The sequence below is a fragment of the Rutilus rutilus genome (assembly GCF_951802725.1).
Source record: "Rutilus rutilus genome assembly, chromosome: 10".
NCBI lineage: Eukaryota > Metazoa > Chordata > Actinopteri > Cypriniformes > Leuciscidae > Rutilus > Rutilus rutilus.
The window spans coordinates 14221071-14241760 of record NC_140215.1 but is presented as its reverse complement, the minus strand read 5'-3'; the positions used below and the strand labels follow the sequence as shown (position 1 = coordinate 14241760).

Sequence of the window (20690 nt, the reverse complement as noted above, 5' to 3'; positions counted from 1 at the left end):
TAATGAGGCATCTGATAGGCTTTTGGCCATGTCAATAAAAATATACAGGCAGTTCATTGTGTTTGTGTGGAAAGATCTGGCACCCGTATCGCATGCATTACTCCATACGTTATTTGATCGTTTTCCTACTTGACACATGAAATGAATGGGTTAGTCTTTGCCTTTCTGAAAACAGATTATTCAAAACTGACAGTTTCTATGTTACTGTCAAGGTTGAACAAAATTCATGATGTAAGAAATGGCTCCCTTTAATCTCTTTCAACCCCAAAATAAATTTTAACTTGAATGAAAGGATAAAAAATTGATTGAATTGCAATTTGATGAAATTCAACAGAAAAGGAATTTCATTAGTCTAGTCTAGTTTCATTCATTTTGACAAATTATGTCTATTTATTCAATTCAACTTTTTTTTCCCAAAAATAATAATAAAAATAATTAGTCCAAAACAATTAACACCGTTTTCTTTTTATTTAGTCCCATACCTCCACAATGTCACCAACGTTGTTTTCAGATAAGTCTATAAAAATAAATATTGACTTTAAAATGTGGTAAATGAGAGAAATATGGGAAATAAAGAAGGGATGCACAGATTCTGAAATCCTGGCCAATGCAATATCATTATATCAATTAAATAATATAATCTAATATTCCTGGAAACACCCTATGTGATCAAATCTTTTTAGGCAATTTATACTGAAAATGAAATTATTATTTTGTTAAATAATCCATTTTTATTCCATTTTATTTCTTCTTTAAATTTGAATCACAGTTCTCCTTTCTTTTTCATTTTATTCATTCAATTCATTCTGAATGGTGCACAATCCTGCTTACTGCTGCATCTCTGATCCAAACCGGAGCAACAACATTTTGTGACAAAAACATTTCTTGCTCATATCATTCATTCTGATTTGATTCTCAACCAAGTGTGATCTGTGTTCCTCTCAGCGAAAGCCTATATTGCCATGTATGAATCCATGTCCAGGAGCATGGAGAAGCTTGGTGTGCACAAACATCAGTTCACTGTACCAGATAATGACTGTAGCTCGCGCTCGGTCATGTGACCTGGACTCCAGAGCTTGTGAGATAGTGATGAGATGTGTTGCGAGTAAAACAGAGACAGGTTCAACTAGATAATTCCCCATCCAACTACAATAGCCCAGAACATGGGAGACTGCGGAAACACTAGTACTGGGAACCTGGGACCCTCCAAATTGCTACATGATTTATTGAGGCAGTGTGAAACATGCTGTTAGAAGCCATGTGAGAATGATCCACTTTAATCAGAGGGGATCACTGACAACATGGGAAAAAAACACACACAAAAAAAAGCTTGCGCACACCTTTGCTATTGTCACAGTTGCGATATATGTGCATGCAGTGCTGATGATTTATTCCCAACTGCATATGATACAAATGCATCACATCTCAGCAGAGAGAATGAAGGAGCGTCTTTCACAGATCATTTATCCTTGAAATTATATTGTACTTTAGAGCAATACCTGCTGATGAAATAAATTTGATAGCTTAAAAGTTAAAGGGAAAATATTATGACTGATAAGTAACAGCAAATTGAATGCATTCAATAAAAGTACAACACAGATTTATGTCTTCTGGAAACATTAATGATACTTGGAACTGCAAACATGAATTACAGCCTTACTAAATCACATCTTTATAAAGTAAATATTGTCATAAATTACTGCTTTTTAGCACCATTTAACTCGAGAGCTATTTGTAATGTAGCTCTACACAAGAACAGTACACTTGTAAAAGTACAGTTTGTGTGGGTTTTTGTATGCTGTCTAACAATAAAAAAGTAAACAGCCTTTTCTGAACAGCTTTTTTTCAGACTTCAGACTTCAGATCTTTATAAATCCACTGTTAATCAGCATTACTTTAGTATCGAGTTACTATTATATAGTTTTAATAAAATATTTTGAATTTGATTTTTATATTTTCCTTTTCCATTTTAATATCAGTAAAATGTATTATAAATGCTATTATATTAATTTTGTTGTCATTTTTAGAACTTTTTTCTTAAATATGTCAATATAGTTTTTTTTAATATAGAAATGTTAGCAACTAGCTGAAATAAAATATGTTTTATATTTTATTTTATTTAAATTCAAAATGTTTTTTTTTAATGGTTTTAGTTTTAGTTAACTATAATAACCCTGCTGTAATTTGTGTAAATCTATTTACAGTAAAATGATCAGAATTTTTATTTATTTATTTGAATACAGAGATTTGAAGAGAGAGAGAGAGAGAGAGAGAGAGAGAGAGAGAGAGAGAGAGAGAGAGAGAGAGAGAGAGAGAGAGAGAGAGAGAGAGAGAGAGAGAGAGAGAGAGAAAAAACTATCTTTGGTATTTGAATCAACACGAAAGCAAGACGTTAGAAGTTACGGTCCCACATGTTGCATTTACGTTATAATGGCAGACCCACACACACACACACGGATAAACACAAACCAATGCGCTCGCTGATGGATGCAAGTACAGAGAGCACTTACTTTGTCCTCTGAGGGTATCAAGGCTAATGCCACCTTCCAGGGAAGCCGGCCAAGAGCTATAAACTCTACCTGCTTCACTGTGCCGTGTGGCGCTGCAGCATGGAGCCACAGGAGCAACTTGATGGCAGCTTTATGTAAATGTCTACTGCGTCTAATGTGTTGCAGAGGGGCTGTGGACCTTCCTTGTTTTAATTGGACTGCTCTATATGTAAAGTTTATTCCATTAATGAGACCAGAAAGACACATGAGACAGGCCATGAATATTATCGGCATCACACAAACACAGCTTTGAGTGCAAGAAGCACTTTCAAAGACTAAGAACAACTCTTTATCCCTGCAGCATGCTGCAAATGCAGCAGTCGGTTACATCAACTGAGACACTGTGGGCTATTTTAGCTAAATAGCTCAAAAAAAGTAGGACTTTTAGTTGTACAACAACCACAGCTAAAGTTTCATTACATTGACACAGCGGAATTAAACTGCTGTTGTCGACGTGACAAAAAACCCACGAGAGATTGTATAAAAATCTCCTTTCAGCTCTGTTCTAATTAGAATGTTTTGCAATGTAGTGTATTTCCTATATTACTCCGACAGCAATAATGTCGTTCGCACAAACATGAGAATTGCATGAAGCAGATATACTTCAGCAATATTCAGATATTACACGACCCAGCAGGATCTTTGTCACCCATTAGTGCAAAGTGCGCAAGATAGACATTCACTAACAGAGAGGGAATGCTGATGAATGTTTCGAAACATTCGAAATAGCGGAAACCACTAGTTTACTAATGGAAAAGCAATGCTGGCATGGCTAAGAACAATAGAAAAAGAAACGGTTTAAACAGAGGAGCCAATCGTTTGGGAAAGTGATGAACAGCTGTGCTTTCCCAATTATGACATTCTCACTGTCTGCAATGTTTCCTGGGTGATTCTTCATTTAGAGGCACTTGACTACTTGAAATCTTGAAAAATGAAAGTTCTCCATCTCATGATCGGATCATGACCTGCTTAACGACACTTCAGTCACTCTCAAGTACCCCATGTCTAAAATGTTCAACATATTGCCACCAAAAAATTAAATAAATAAATAAATAAATAAATAAATCTCACTGGACTAAATTATCTTTATTTATTTATAAATGGAACTTCTTTAAAGCTTTAGCTTGGCAAGCTACAGGTTTATTCATTATGTAAAGCAGCTACTACCATTAATTGTGCAAGAATTTATTTTTATCTTTATACTAAAACATTATGATTGGTGACTCAAAAAAGTTTATTTTACCATATAGTTGAAATGAATGGATCAATTCACTTAAAGTCCCCTTGTAGTCAGTAATTTTATCCCTTAAAACTTGCCTTTGATTATCAAAATGACATATTTAAAAAGAATTTGTGAAAAAAAAAAAATCTTGAAAATAGCTTGAATGTAACTCTACAACCTTGCTTCATTTAGTGTACGCAGGCCCATAAATATGCAAATTAGCTCCGCCTCCACTAACTCACACTAGCTCCACTCGGTCAACTTTACTCTAAACTCTGCACAATGGTATCGCTCACTACAACGTCAGACACGTAACGGTAATTAACATGATTAGCCTTTTGCTTGACTACGTCATCAAACAGCTAATGTGTTGCTAATGTTACACAAACCATGTTCCCGTTCGTCATCTCAGAGTCAGAAAGCTGCCTTCTGAAAATTAGCATCCTTATAAACGCTTTGAACAACTTAGAACGTCAGTGGAGAAAGGCATATAGTTCATCATAACAACGTAATATCATATACATCATACACCCACTATATTGCTAAATGTACACGATTTTTCATATCAACAGAAAATTATACCAGGGTAACCTGGCTTCTCTTGAGACTCCCCTGCTTCACAGCATAGTTAATGATATGCTAAAGCCCACACACACACACACATTGATGTGATTGCTTACAAGGTAGTTTGTGATCACCAGCGATTTCAAACCGCGTTTTTGAGACTGTCTTTGGTTCACTGCAGTTTTAAGGAGAAAAATACTCAGCAATGGTGTTGACTAATGAATTTGCACATGGTTTGTCTTAAAGCATATTAAAAACACCACATAGTCATATAAACAACATTAAAAACTTGATTTTCACCACAGGGGGTCTTTAAATGAATCAGACATCACAACACCACTTGAGAGAGAACATTCTAGATAGTTGTGGAGTATTTCCTCAGCTCACTTGTGTACAATACACAGCGATGAAAAGTGATTGCAGGGAATTTGTCATGCTAGTCAGAAAAAAAGCATCTACATTACATAAAACCAAACTATTTTGAAATCAGCTGTTCCTGTCACACTACTGAAAAATGTAGTTAGGTTAGTATTGTTAGCATGTCGCTGTACTGGTTGTTTGTTAATGAGTATTCCTGCACGACTGCAGTATCAAACTGTTGCATTTTGTCCACTCACATTGCTAGATGACATCATATTGCTGTGCATTTGCATAAAGTTGAACTCTGCTCAACTTTGGTGCGTCGCCAGTGGTCACATATGTTGCCTCAAATCGCCAACTGTCATTGAAAATGAGTGACTTCTAGTCACTTTGTTGCTGTAAATCACTGTTGGTGTGAATGGCCCTGAACAGGCAGACTGTTTAATCTTGTCTGAACAGGTAAGAGGTAGTTAGGTAGTTAGTCTGTTGAGAGGGAAGCACAAAGGAAATAAATTAGGAAGCTAAAAAACAAGTACACACACACCACAAAAAAATATATAGAATTCTTTGATTGAAGAAGAATGAGAAATGTACAACCTGCAATTTGTAATACAAGTGTATTCTATGACAAAGATTGCTTCAGTCACTCAGTATTAATGTTAAAATGGTCTAATATGTATTCATTTGACTGTTTCGTTGCGAGTGCAGTGCACTTAGACAAATACAGACAAACCACTTTATCCTGAAAACTTGTCGCATCAGTCCTGATGAATGAACAGAGTTTGACAATGCCATTATTAGATACTACAAATCATACACTCCCATTAAATAGTTTGGGGTCAGTAAGATTTTTTTTTTACTGAATACTTTTATTCAGTAAGGATACATTAAATTGATCAAAAGTGACTGGTAATACATTTATAATGTATACATTTATAAATACAGCTCTTTTGAATGTTCTATACACCAAAGAATCCTGAAAAAAGTAGCATGATTTCCACACAAATATTAAGCAACACAAATATTTTCAACACTGCTCAAAATAAAATATTTTTAACACCAAATCAGCATATAAGAATTATTTCTGAAGGATCATGTGATGCTAAAAACTGGAGTTATGATGCTGAAAATTCAGCTTTGCCATCACAGGAATAAGTAAGTAATTATGTTTAACAATATTACTGTTTTGACTGTATTTTTACAGTATAAAATAAATGCAGCCTTGGTGAGCAGAGATTTCTTTCAAAAACATTTAAAAATCTTACCAATCCCAAACTTTTGAAAGGTGTACCTAAAATCGGGTTGTTGCCTGGCGTGTTAAAAAGAAATTGGGTGAACAACAAATCCTGTAGACTTGCATTGAGGAAAGAAAAAGAAACAGTATCATTGAAACTTGGGTGTATGCTATTGAAACTATTGTACCATGCAGAAATGCCATAGAAACCACCCAGAATACCCTAGTAACCACATAGCAACATACTAAAAATCATTCAGAGCAACTACATAGCCACACAACACCTTCAAATCATAAAGCCGAATTTTGCACAGATAAGAACCATTTTCCATTATAAACCTTCAGGCCTATACAGCACGAGATAAGCTAACTGTTTACCTTAAAGCAAAATATTTACTCATTTCCCATGTGGAAGAGATAGTGCTTATAATATTTTTTATCTTATAATAAACTCCTGTGTTTCCCCTATGGATCACATGTTTTAAATTTTAAATGGAGAAAGAATCAGCACTGGCAAACATGAAATTTCCATTATGAGCTATTACTGGCACTGTTTTGACCACAGTGGATAAGTAGATAGCAGGCAATTTGAGCTTTTAAGCAGGGTTTGAGGAATCCTTGATCAAAAGAACAAAAAAGAAATAAAGGATGGTTTACAGCAAGACTGGACTGCCATCTCAGACTGTACTGCTAGTCAATGAGACATAATTCAACCCAAAATAAACAGAGTTATAAACTAAAGGAACAGCCAGATAAATGGACTAATGTATCATATCGTTTAATTCAGGAACTGGATGTCACATTCTTTTAACAAAAAAAGGAGCTTTGATGGAATTTTGCTGCAAGTTATTCTTGCGTAATCAAAGACAACTCAAACAGTCTTGCTTCTGATATGGTTAATTGTGACGTGAACAAACAACAGATTTGTCCACAGAAAAATGTCAACACCGATTCAAATTACTGTTGAGATCCAGTATATGTAGTAAATTTAGCTAATGGACTGCCCTTAAAGGGATAGTTCACCCAAAAATGAACATTTACTCATCATTTACTCCCCCTTATGTCATTCCAAATGTTTATGACTTCTGTGGAACACAAAAGAAGATATTCTGCTAAATGTGTCAGTGCTCATACAGTTAAAGTCAGATGTGGACAAAAATAGTTCCTTCTTTAAAATATCTGTAGTGTTTCGCAGAATATTTTTGGGTGAACTATAGTATGCTTTAAACAGTCTAGTTGGTACAGCCTGAATGGACTGTGTGTGTGTGTGTGTGTGTGTATGTGTGTGTGTGTGTGTGCGTGCGTGTGCGTTCTTAATATTTAATATTTTTTTCACCACCAGAAGTTACTGCAGGATCCAGTCTGCCAATTCTGCACAGAGGACTGATCTAACAGTGTTATGACAAACTATTCTATAAATAAATGCCATCTGAGAACAGATTGTCTATGTGAAAAAGAGTCCAATGAGTCTTTTACACTCACATAAAATAAAAAAATAAGCCACGGCCATTACAGGCATTGTTATACTTCATGAATGAAAGGTTATACTGTAAGTGCCCCCTATTCACTTGCATCCAGAGGGAGAAAGTTCTGTCACGCCACGCAGATTCCAGCAGGTTGACAACCAACCTGTGTTTACCTCGGTCCTACAGCATCGGCAAACACAAACCTTCACTGCAATCCACATTGCCAAGTGCAAGACTTTGTCCCTGCCAGGAAAACATTAGCCAACACAAGGCTATCAGAAAGTGCCATCTGTTGGAACAGAAGACAGCCATTGAAACCACTCTTTAAAACTCTGGAAAAACGTCGCCTGTGACTTCACCCTAAAAAAATAAAAAAGAACCAGGACCAAAGGAGTATTACATATAAGAAGGTGTTAAGTGATAGAACTAAACTAAAGTGATTATACTTCATGCGGCCCCTGCTGCATGTTGTGTTTCTAAAAATACAGCCTGTGTGCCATAGACTATAACCAGCAGGCCCCAGCAGCACTCTTCTCTCTTTATTAATCGTATGCAGCTAAGACCGTAATAGCCATGGTAAACTAATCAAAAACCTCACGCTTTGCTACTTCTAATCACTGACGGAGTAAAACAAATGATGGTTTCATTTAACTATGAATGCATCACACTGGACATTACTGCTAGACAGAGACTATCAGTGCTGGCTATAATTAAACTTTGGTCCTAAACTGTATTTTACAGTTACAACTATGCATTTAAAAAGAGATTTGCCAATAAATGTGCTTGCTTATAGTAAATAAAATGTCTATAGGATTTAATCTAATCATTTAAGTGCGATATTTGTGTTTTCGCATGATTTTATATATTTTAATAGGTTTATATTGTATATTATTGTATTATTATATAGTATCATGTTACAGGTCCTTTCTGTCAAAAAGCCAAAAATTGTTCTTAAAAGTTTGTGGAGCGACATCAAATGTATGCTTGAGGTCCGATAAGCATTATCAATGCACATAAATGCTTCTGGAATATAAAATGATGTGGCAGTGGTACAGAATTAAAATAAAGGCAAATACAGTGCATTAAACTACAATGAAGAAATGTGTCGTGTCAGCATGGGAAAACTGCTATGATCTACTACGCTGCAGTGTCAACGTATAGGAAAGAAGGTGTCAACATCAACTTAGGACTGCACGCTCTGTACAGTTTTCCTTTGTGTCCATATTTGTCAACAGCTTTGTTAAAATAAAACTGCGCAAGTGTGCCCTGCGGACCGCCTTGTTGTGATTTGTTTTTGGGGGAATTTGTGTGGAACAACAGGGTAGCTGTACATGCTTTGACCGGAATAAACTGCAAGCTAATGATCTCTTAATGAACAGATTAATAGAAAGAGACAAACGACACGAGGTCTTTGCACCGCACATGATCACGTAAGAATAAATGCTGCACACGAATGCCAGAGAGCAGCATCACTTTAAGTGATGCAGGACTGAGAAGGATGCTGCAGCATCCCTGAAAAGAACCCCCCAAAAATGTGCTTCCCACGTACGGCCCAAGTAAGACTGTTCAAGCTGTCTTAACACTACATACCTGTGGGATTTAGTTGAAAAAAGTTGAATGTTAAAGCCTTCGGCTGTGATATCTGTGATTGGTCTCACCACTAGAGCTCAAGTTATCCTCAGCTTTGCCTGCATTCACTGACTTGCTGCACAAATTTGACTGCAGATCAGCACACATAGAGGGGAAGAAGAAGACGCAATGGCTCTTACCACTTGGGTTCTTGTTCTTCTTAAGACTCTTGCCACAAAGACACTGCAGCATATGCGTTCCTTTGCTGAAAATGTTCCAAAGAAACCACATTGATTTGGGCGAGGAGCGATCCAACAGCTTAGACACCCTGATAAAGAACAGATCCCTGCGGTTGCATAATAATAAGAACACAATGGGATGCTCAGTTTTCCAGTAGTAACATAGAAAAATATGTATTACTATCCAAGCGTCTTCATGCACGAGGTAAAATATTCTCTTTAGAGCAGGCAAAACAAAGGTATTCTTCTTAGTAATAAAGGTTTGTCGGTCATAAAAATAGATACTCTATAAATTGCATGTGCTGCAGAGGGGGAACGTGCAGCCCGTTATAAACTAACGTGAAAGACACGGCGGATCTTTGCGTTCCCTATTAGTTCATCACTCAGATGAAGGGTGGATGGATGTGCACGGCATCAGAAGCCTGGAGGGGATGCATCCCATTTAAAAGCAGCGATACCTCCGAGCAAAGCGCACATTTCCAGCATGAGCTCAGTGTTTCTCAGGGAAGTCTTCCTAAAACCTGCTGCTGCTGCTGCTGCTGCTGTTGCTGTGTCTGTTGCTGCTGCTGCTGCTGCTGGTCAGTAATATCCATGAGCTTTCATCAATGTGAAAGCACTGCACTGATCCTGATGCTGAGGATGCGGTTGGAGTGCGGCTTGATGTTTCACCTGTGCAGCACAGATCCAGTTGCCTCCTGAAAAGTATCTCGCACGTATCCCTCTTTGCCTTGGATCTGTGTTGGATATAGACGAGAGGGAGGAGGGGTTGAATTGAAAGATTGCCTTTCCATTACGTAAAACACGTGGTTTGGACTCTGGCATATCACTGACGCTTTCGGCATTTCGACATAGAGTAGCGTTGGGAAATCCGATGCATTTTAGCGAATCGGTTCGTTCGAACTACTCGTTTCGATGGAGCGGTTCGTTTGAATCACCACTCAGAAAGTCTTCCTCGTTTTAGGTTTCATTCTTGTGAAGTTCAGTTAATATTTGGCTGTTATCAGTATGGTTTCGGTGTTTAAATTACGGTGTTGTGTTTGCTGTATTTAGTAGGCTTCAGCCTAAATGTTTGTGTAACAGCTAGCCAAATTCTACCATTTATAGAGACTCAAGACAGACACAATTTTCTCACGTTCAAATCTGCTTGATGAAATGAAAAAGAAAAACACTGTTCTTACAGTTTACAGAAGGTCCTTCTTAATTTTTTTTAAAAAAAATAGGCTACTTATACTACAAGGATTTACAAATTGAATCGGTTTCTTTGAACGGCTTGTTTCGGACCTGTTTGAGTGTTTGTTTTTGCTCAAAAGTGTTTCACGCGCCGGCACGGCATTTTACCTTTCACTCTTTTGCAATAAAATGAATAATTGCCTAAACTTCTATTATGTTTTCGATTAAGTAGATAGGGTAGAGCTTGGCACAACATTACACTTTTTGACTTTCTCAGTTTGTGTAAATTCACTTGGGGTTCAGAGTATTTATTTTTTCCCACATTAATAACACACATGTCTAGTAGGCTACAATTGTGTGGTTTTGTTTCATGAATACAGTGTTTACTTTTTTCTTGATTCACCCTGAAAGAATGGAAGTGAAATGTGACAATATGCCCCATAGGTAACATAAAATGACAGCTTAAAATGTTATCTGATCTAATAAACAATAAATAAACAAGACAAACAGAAATATTTTGTAAATAAAATACAATTATTAACTTTTTCATATAAAATAATGGCATTTTTTAATAATTAAATATAAAGTAATTTTTTTAGTTTGCAACAAGCACAGAAAAAAAAAGAAAAAAAAACAGCTATACAGCAGTTCAAAACATAATAATAATTAATCACTTCTGAACATTGACTCTCAGTCTTTATTTGCCTTTTTCTCATGGTTTCTCAATAGAATTCATAAAAGAACAGCAGTTCAAATAGGGGCACAGTGTTACAACGTGCCCCACCTGCGCAATTTTTCTGCTGGTTAGATCAGCATTAAAGAACTATCTCAACTGTTAAATAACAGATTAAAATAATATCAGATTTGTCCTAATTTTAAATAAACACAGACACACACACAAAAAAAAGGTAAGAAATGTACTTTTGCTATGGTTAAATAAAGATTTTTTAAATTGGTGCAATTTTTTTCTCTATACATATTGTTGATATGGTAACTAGTCAACTCTAAGTTTCGTCATGCTGGCATGTGTATACATTTTTAAACCATGTGTGTTACAACTAGGTTGTGTCCCGCTCACCCTATTTGTAAAAAATTGTACAATGTAGAAATAAATAAATCAATCAAAGTTTTAATCTGAAAAAAACCTCCGGTTTGCTCTTCTTTGTTGGCATAGTGTTGTATAGCCTATAAACTGGCGAATAAAAAATGAGTAAGAAAAGATTATAGGCAGAAATAAAACTGTGCATACTGTTAGTAGCCTATATCACTTGCATCTGACGAGCAAAATTGGTATATTATGGGACACACCAAAAATCTATTCCAATACAGCCAACTATTAAAAATCTAGTAAACTTTCCATTGATGATATAAATGCATCTTCTAAAGGCATTACAACCATGTTACAAGATAGGCCTATATAACCTGCTTACATAACAGGTTCCTTATAATTTTGATAATGCTATCTTACGTACAATTGTTTTCCTTGAAGAAAAACAAAAGAGCAGTGTTCAATTAACAGGAAGCTCCACGCTTTGATTTACTGCATTAATCTACTTTAACGACCTACTTTTGTTCAGCCCAAGACTTGCCACTCTTCTGTGATGTCTAGGTCTTCAGGGAAGTGGGCTCCTTTGAGGCTCAATGTTTCTTGACTAAATTCCCCACAGAAAGTCTGACACAGCCCAATCATTCCCACTACAAGATGATCACAAAACCCGAATCTATGAGTCATCCAAGTAAGGGGCACTTCCCTGATTAAAGCAACAACACATTGCCGTAAATCCTTAAAAGATGAGCAAAGTGCATCAAATTTGAACACAATAGTACTCCGTCACTGTTTGAACCATGCGTGACATCTTTGTGACACAGGGAATTTGGTAACAGCACTTTAGAAATTCGACATTATGACCTGATTTTGCAGATAAGTGTCTGCAGAGACTGTCTGTGTGTAAGGGATAATGCAGCACTGAGGTTTTCTCTGCTCTTACTGCCAGACCTAGTATTGATCTGTTTCATGTAAAGTAAAACATCATTGCACCCGAGGGAAGATCCTCAGACAATTTTGTCAGGCATCATTATTATACTTCTTTTTGATTATGCTGTAAATTGCTCATGCTGGGGGATTAAGATGTGTTATTACTGGTGTACTCTAATATGCATCAATCATTTAAAATGTAAAAAATAAAATCAATGAAACTGGTAAAGACTTCTCAAGACCACCTCTGCTATGTGCTAAAAAGACCACAAAAATGCAACAAGCATAAATGGAAGTCTAAAAACCATTTATTACGTGGCTCTCTGGAAGACTTCAATCTGATTGGTCATTTGAAGGATATTGTGGTTGAATATTTAATGACTATTGTCCCTGGCAATCAGTCAATTACACTGTGCTAGTTTGGTGTTTCACATCTTTTTACTCATAAAAAATAAAACATTTAAAGCTTTATTGGTTTAAATTATTAAGTATCCATGTAATAAAAGGGATAGTGTACAGTTAGATGCTCATTATCATACAGAAACCCCTTTAAAATCATTATAACATCATATTTTAAAATAATTTTCTGAATGCATTTTATCCCTTACATAACTCATAACCCCATACTGTTATGAGTTATGTAAGAGATATATTTTTTGTTTTTTTGTTTTTTTTTACTTAAACTCCCACAGCTTGTACCAAAACTTCCCCCTTCAATGGAAAAGGCGCATGGGCAGCAAATGAAGCTTTAATATGAATCCCATGTGATGAGCACAGTGTCCGAATATTCTCTCTTGCCTGTTCATGTGTACAAAACCCTCCAGTCTGTCCCTTCCACATTTACTAATGACTAGCCACTGGATGACACCACAGCACAATTCACTTGAATGAATGTTGGGCATGTCGGGACCCTAGGCGACCGCATTTATCAGGCCTTCACCTTCCCAGCAAAAAATAAAATACAAATCCAATACTACGTGACTGTGCATGTAAAAACGCTTTTCTACAAATAACGAAAAGGCTGACCCAGGCATTTCTGAGAATAAAAAAAGTTTGTTGACCGTGTTTACAAAATCACCTTGATACTAGGTGAAAATAAGATCTTAAAAGTTGTTTTGTTCATTTTCATAAAGGCAAATAAAGTGCAAGTGCCTCCACAGTATGACTAACAGAGTAGTGAACCTGACTAAACCCACACACATGTGAAGCAGCACCTCTTCAAACAGTCAATTAGAGATGTTTTATCAGAATGACATATTGGCTTCACTGCTGGCATTTGCCTGCTTTTAAAGTCTTTGGGTTTGGTTCTTTGCTCATATCAATTTGTGCCACTCTCATGCATGTTAAAAGTCTCTATCTGGAGCAATTCTGCATGAGCGCAATGTTTCATATGGAAAATGAAATGTAACTTTACAGTACAAAACCCTGATTGAATTAGTCAGCCCATCCAAAAGCAGATTCCTGTACTTTTAGCAATGCATTTGGTCCATGTCACATGAAAATCAAGGTTGCGTAGCATGAGGGACAAAGGATTGTTGGATTATAGAAATATGTGATTTATCCAAATGTCCCCAAGAGTGAGAGCGTAATGCAAGCGCTACATAAAACGTAAAAAAAAAAAACTGTCCCTTGGTAGAGCCTAGGGCAAGTTAGACCTTTTACTGTCAGAGCTGCTTTAAAAGCACAGTAGTGATTGAGCCGAAATGGATATAGTGGGCATATTTGTCCATCGTCTTTCCTGTCCCAGAGCTGCTGATGCACTTTTTCCCCTTCCATCGGATGACTTGACATATGCAGTTCTTTGACTGTGCCCATGGATATTTCCCCACAGCAAGAGTACTTTTATGACGCTGTTCTAAACACAAGACAGTCTCATGCTCCATGATAATCATCTCTCAGGGAGTATCCTAACAGCAGCAACATGTTCCATCACTCAGCTTCTCATGCTGCTTTGCTGACGTTTTCAGTGTGCCAAACATACTATGATGCATATGTAAAAATCTCTGGGAAAACGCATATACCCCACTTAAAAAAACTAAAATGCTGGGTTGTGTTAACGCATGTTTGGGTCCAATATGGACAAACCCAACCGTTGGGATTAAAAGTTTAACTAAAAAATGTAAACCAACGGTTTGGTTTGTATGTCCATATTCGACCCAAACATGGGTGGGAACAACCAAGCATTTTTTAAGAGCGTAATCATTCAAATAAATATATCTGAACTCAAACACTTCAAGACCATCTCTTTAAAAAAAAGTGCAATAATTTGATATTTTTGCTGTAGTCTTTACAATAATTTGGGCTACTGAAGTACTGTTGCATGGCTGTCTGGAATACTTAATTTTGACTATATTTTCAATATATTTTTGTATAATCTTGAACATTTATTCAATATTTGATGTGCAATATATTTAATATATTTTTGTATAATCTTGAACATTTATTCAATATTTGATGTGCAATATATTTAATATTTTTTGTATAATGCCTGCTTTAACCATTGCTCCTGGCAAACAATCTCCCGCTATTTGTTTCTCATAACACTCTGGAAATATCATGTCTTATGTCCCGCTAAATTTGTCCACCACAAATGAAAATTTGGTGTTGCTATAGGGTGTTGCTGTCACAATTTATATTATAGTCGTTCCTGGCCTAAATTTAAAAAGAAAAAGAAAAATCCACTCCCAAGTCTTGATGATATTAGATTCCACCCATTTTTGTTGCACAAAAGTAAGAGACACGTTACATGCCACAGTTTAATACTTAGCAGTTAAAATCGTTATCCGTAAGTAAGCAATAATAATAGAGATGCTTGCCCTAGAGATTAAGATAAATAAAAAAGCATTTATTATTCAAGGTGTCCTCTGCTGCATTACTGATATGCGCATGTAAACAGCTAAACCGGCACAGATACTTTAGGCATAAACACCCACAAATACTGGGCATCAGACGACAGAGAGTTTTCAGTTACACTCTTAATAAGAGCACACTTCCCAAACATGTGACCATCACTAGACGTTACCCCTCCTGAGACTTGTTGCCTTGATCACTTTCCATCACAGTGAGAGAAAAACACAGATCTCACAGGCTCCTAAAGGAGCACGTCTGGCTCTTCGTTCTCAGTAGAGACTTTAGTGGTCCCCAGCAAAACAACAGGGAACAACGGGTATTTGTATCAGCCAACGTTGCTAGTTGAAATGTCTTGAGAATGTCCAACTTCAAATTCAATTCAATTCAAATTCAGACATAAACAAAAAATCAAATAACAAGCATTGACTGTTTTTTCTTTACCCCCTCACATATGTTGAAATGAGTGGAAATAATTACAGGATAAGTCCTTCACAAAAGAATGTACTGTAAATGTCCCTCCGGTGCTGGCTTATACAGCAGCGTAACAGTAAAGGGCAATTTGCTGTATCGCACCACTATTGGGCATCATTACAGCGTATGTTCCTGCAGCCCGATGTTCATGTGGTACTTGAAGTTCGCAGAAGACTAGGAATAGATCATACACCACCGCTTGATAATTAGACACCAACAGGTCCAATTGCGCAAGAGGGAATTTTTGCACATGGGCATCATCTTTAGGGAAAGGAGCTTACCAAACACGCTTTCTGCTAATGATGCCTGGCTTTGCCCGCTCCCTTCTGAGTTTCCCTGGAGCTAATTTACTGGAACATCGCCACCGTTGAGACTTTTTCAAGCTTTCGTCCCTTTGGATACAGATTCTCAAGACATGGATAACGAAGGGAAGCAACTAATGCATGTCAGGCAAAAAGACGACCGCATCCTTTCCAGGTCACGTCATCAGAAAAGATGATTCATCCTAATCTGATTTATCCTACAACAGGCTCAAATTGTTCTTCATTATTAATATTACATCAGGACATAATGGTAATGATGGAATGCAGAGAAAGCTTGCTTTTATGTCTAACAGCCTTACACTAAAACAGGCCAAGAGCAAATTCAGTTGCTGAAATGTTGCTCTGTCATAGCTCCAGAGATTTAAAGGGGCTCTCAGTCATATTTTATTTAAACATTAACTTAACTTAGTTTCAGATTTTTCTCCTGAAATTACTAAGAAATCAAACAAAAACAAAATTATAGAAAACTCATGTAGCTCATAGAGTTTGGTCATGGAAGAGCTGAGAATGAGAAATGTTTGATTTCAAACTGAAATGTCTGCCTTTTGATTGATGATTTTTGTTTCTTGGCAAAATATGAGCACAGTTTGAGACATTTTTGTCCTCATGAAGGATAAGATTACTAAAATCTATTGCGCTGGAGAAAAAACTTAAGCATAAGTTTCCACTGACTTTCAGTCTCATTGCTTTCTAAGAGAACCAACTGAGACATTAATCAGAACTCTTTTGAGATTTTTCTTGTCAACGGGACAGCCTCAAGAGAAACTTGCTGTTTTCACCTGGCAGACAATAAATTAGGCACAAAATTTCTGCACTGCCAAATAGTACAAAGTGTACACATTACAGAGAAAGGCTCTTTGTTACTGTCTGATAAATTGCAAGGCAGTTATGAGACTGCTTTGGGGTTAACTATGCATATTTTGCATGTTTCTGTCCCATATGCCATTCAACTTTAATTATTATTCATTAAATGCAGGTCAATTTGCCTGTTTGGAACCTGAAAAAAAAACCCACAAAAGCATAAATCTCATCTCTGATATCTCATATATCTGATGTGATAAGCTGCCATAGTAACAATATGTGTAACGCAGTAAAATAAAGCAAGACGTTTGTCTGTATTGGTTATAAAGGGTAAGAAAAGGAAAGATTGATCATTTTCAAATATGTCCTGGCAAAAACAAAACTGACACACTAAGATTATATCTGAAGGAAGAACATCTTAAAGGAAAAGGTCAATCAAAAATGAATATTCTGTTCTCATTTCCTAATCTGTATGACATTCTTTCTTCCATGGAACAGAAAAACACTATAAAAGTAGTTCATATAATTTAATTTCATACGAGTGAACTACATGCATCCTTCGGAAAACTGTGAACATCTCCTTTGAAGAAAGTCAGTCATACAGCTTTGAAACAACAAGTAAATAATGACAGAATTTCCATTTTTGAATGAACTATTCCTTTAACAAAATGCTAAATAGAAAGAGCACTATCTAGGCGTCACTGTCTCCTGAGAGTGTCGCCATCTTGTAATCCTGCTAGCAGTAGTCTGTGTCATTACTCAGCTACGATACAAATTAGACATGTAATATTTTATTGCCAGTGATTAATTCATGAAGCAATTTTCAAGGCAATAAACTCAGACCTCAGTTGAGAATGAGGGGCTGATAATAAAGGACGTCATCATATACTAAAAAAGAAACCAACCAATGTAGTGAGGCAACTCTGCCATGCAGGCATTCAATTTCACTGGAATAAGAAGTGTGACAACTACAGTAGCCCTGTACCTAAACATCAGATAACTAATGTTTGTTAGAATTATGAATTTTGTATTAAACAGAGAAGCTGTAATATCGAGCAGAAATAATAAGGCGATGAAACTTTACAACACAGAATTCTATTTAAATTCTTTCTTCAAGCATGGAGATTCCTGTTCATCTACAAGTGATATTGCACTCTTCAGACCATCACACCCTGCATGTTAACCGCTCTCAATACTGTAACAGTTCATAAACCTGCACAAATAAGACATTTCTGAAGAAAAGGCCAAGAGATGACTCACTGATACAAACCAAAAGTCAAGAGAATAATTTGCAGTCATATAACCATTATATGAACATAATCACTGCTGTTTGGAGTGACTGCGTACAGTTCAGTAGAGGTTACGTTTACATGAACCACACTGGAACAACAGAGACATCAAAGTAACTAAGCAACTGTTGTCAGGTTTTAAACTCTATAACTATAAAGGCATTATATTAACATAAGCAAAAGGTTAATATCTTTGCTCTTTATACAACTATATATGGTAAACAAACTAGCTAAATGAACATCAAAGAATTCAAATTCATCTAAAAAGGACACAATACTAGGGATATATATTTGTGTGTATATATTTTTTTGTATATAATAGGTAGGCCTACTTGCTAATTTAAATGATATTAAATATACTTGCTGATTTAAAATGATTGCCCATATCTTACTCTCAGGATTTAGGTGTTGTTGAGCTACGTGTCAAATGAATCACAGAGGCAACGAAAGCTACAATCTCCGCACTCAATGTCCTTGGGATAGAAAACACAAAACATCTAACATTAGCCTTTACTTGCATATGGACGCACGCATATATCTGTGCTTCCTCTTAAAAGGTTACCTTAAGGTTGCTTAAATTCTGTTGGGGTCACAGTATATTGAGGGCTTCCAGCTTTTCCATGCATGCTGCTCTGCTAAAACAACAGAGCCCTGCAGGACACAGAATATTCATATCGGACAAGGACACTATGTAGGCCATCCTTTAAATGGGTGAGGGTGCCCTCTCAATGGTGCTGCTGGGTTAAACTTCTTAAGAAAGTTTGGATAAGAGGCAAAAGGCAGGGAAAGCTATTTAGGAAAATAAGTGCTCATCAATCTGAATGAATGGGACCCATTTACAGTGTCTCAGAGAGTATCATTTCATAAACAGACTAAGCTGCTGTTTCTTTCTGAATGGCTGCCATGGCAACAACCACATGACTAGCTCAAAACTCAAGCTGAACTCATATCTCTGTTCATTGTGGTTTCTGGTGCAGCTGAATTCAGGCTACAGCGAAGCAAAATAATGCACCATCAAGCTTACCAACCTGTTTTGCCCTGTGTTAATAAATATCTGCAACACAGATGGGACAAAAACTGCTATGAGATGCACAGGAACAAGGTAAAATGGCAAATTGCTGGTTTATTTTGGACACAGTACCATGGTAATATGTTTTTGGTTATTCAATGGCATTATTTGAAATATCATAGAGAACAATGTTGACACCATGTTATCTGTCAAAGTACAATGGTAGGCCTACATTTTTGTACGGGATATGACATGGCCAAAAAATATACATGTAAAGTTTCATTACTGAGATACACCAAGTGCTTCTTTGTATAACATATGCATATTATTTCAAGGTTAAATCCGCAAAATCAACTATCAACACTACTTCCCCGAAAACCTATGACCATCTACTTGTCAATTTTAAGAAAAGTCAGGTAGGACGACTGAACTAAATCGTTTCATGACCACCAGATGCCGACATTTCCCTTGATAATTAACAAGGAAAGCATGGGAAACAAATGCTTTACCTTTGTAAGTAAATCAATGTCAGATAGGCCTATCCTTCTCTTATCTATCACATCCAGCTTGAAGAAGAACGGGTTTCGAGAATCGAAAGAGAAAATCAGATGCTTATAGATAAAATGGCCCATATAAAGCAGACCACCGGGGGAGTTGACTGCAGAAATGACTATGTAAAGAAAAGGTATAAAATATCCAACAATATAATATTGCATATTTAATCATTTACATGATATTCATTCATATCTAATACACTTCATGGCTTCTGTTTCAGTCTTGGCTCAGAAAAAAGACTGCAGGAGCTGTTTCACATCACCAAAGAGAATCAGCGTATCCTTCAGCGTTTGTCCACATGCAGGCCACATCACAGCATCCAAGTGTGGCGCGAGCAGTGGCTCAAAAACCTTGAGCTCATGGAGAATATAGGGAGATATCCACGTCTGTACATCGCACAGGTCGGCAAATTACTACTAAAATGTACAGATATTTCCCATTTTGTCTTTACGTAGGCATACTTAATATTTATTTGATGCATTTTTATTTTGTTTGTGCATATACATAATTATGTATACTCTGACTTGAGTTTTCCATATTCTGTGCTATTAAAGAGATCCTCCTTGCCACCCATTTCAGCTGACAGACACTGAAAGGAAGGGATGTGATGAGAAGACGAAATCTGAACACAAAGTTACATCTGAAGACGAAGCGTAATTCTGCAAGACAGAGTGCAAATCTATGTTAAAATCTAAGTTAATTCGTAAAGATGTTTTCTATGCCTATAAGGCTAGAATTAAACGTTCTTTGCTACTGCTTTGGACAAGTTAAATTATTTGGCAATTTTTTTATTTATTTTTACTGTCTCTGTTAGATATACACATTCCCTGTACAAGTTCTAAATCTAAATAAAAGCATTAGACCATTAATGGCTGACCATGTGTCTGACATATGACCAGATGGGCTCCTATAAATTAAACAAACATGACATGAGATTCAGACATTTTATCTACACATGTTTATATGAACTCTTAAATTCTTGATTAGAAGCTTAATTAAATGTATACATTTTTTTATAAATAGTTTTAAATGACAGGCCTATTT

General features: G+C 36.4%; 2 protein-coding genes across 3 annotated transcripts in view; one reads left to right on the top strand and one right to left on the bottom strand.

Annotated features, from left to right (window-relative positions):
* The window catches only part of fgf14 (fibroblast growth factor 14), a 132188-nt gene extending 122240 nt beyond the window's left edge, over positions 1-9948 (bottom strand). The window contains exon 1 of the mRNA XM_084421473.1: positions 9165-9948. Coding sequence (XP_084277599.1) covers positions 9165-9255 — 91 coding nt within the window. The 5' untranslated portion in view covers positions 9256-9948. The remainder of the gene's footprint in view (positions 1-9164) is intronic.
* Positions 9949-18987: 9039 nt separating this feature from the next.
* cfap97d2 (CFAP97 domain containing 2) lies at positions 18988-20573 on the top strand. 2 transcript variants are annotated; one of them, XM_084421467.1, is made up of 5 exons: positions 18988-19184; positions 19427-19507; positions 19658-19776; positions 19867-20047; positions 20201-20561. In XM_084421467.1, exons 1-5 carry the CDS (start codon positions 19089-19091, stop codon positions 20237-20239), a joined length of 516 nt encoding a protein of 171 aa, XP_084277593.1. In that variant the 5' UTR covers positions 18988-19088; the 3' UTR covers positions 20240-20561. The 2 variants fall into 2 exon arrangements, with proteins under 2 accessions (XP_084277593.1, XP_084277592.1); XM_084421466.1 differs by having other exon boundaries at positions 19045-19184; positions 20226-20573.
* The last annotated feature ends 117 nt before the right edge of the window (positions 20574-20690 follow it).

What these genes read in the sequence shown, in the direction of transcription:
- cfap97d2 (XM_084421466.1), top strand. Translation starts at nt 19,089, where the DNA reads ATGCACCATCAAGCTTACCAACCTGTTTTGCCCTGTGTTAATAAATAT. An exon ending in TCAATTTTAAGAAAAGTCAG is followed by an intron (nt 19,508 to 19,657) that starts GTAGGACGACTG and finishes TATCACATCCAG; the next exon opens with CTTGAAGAAGAACGGGTTTC. An exon ending in AATGACTATGTAAAGAAAAG is followed by an intron (nt 19,777 to 19,866) that starts GTATAAAATATC and finishes CTTCTGTTTCAG; the next exon opens with TCTTGGCTCAGAAAAAAGAC.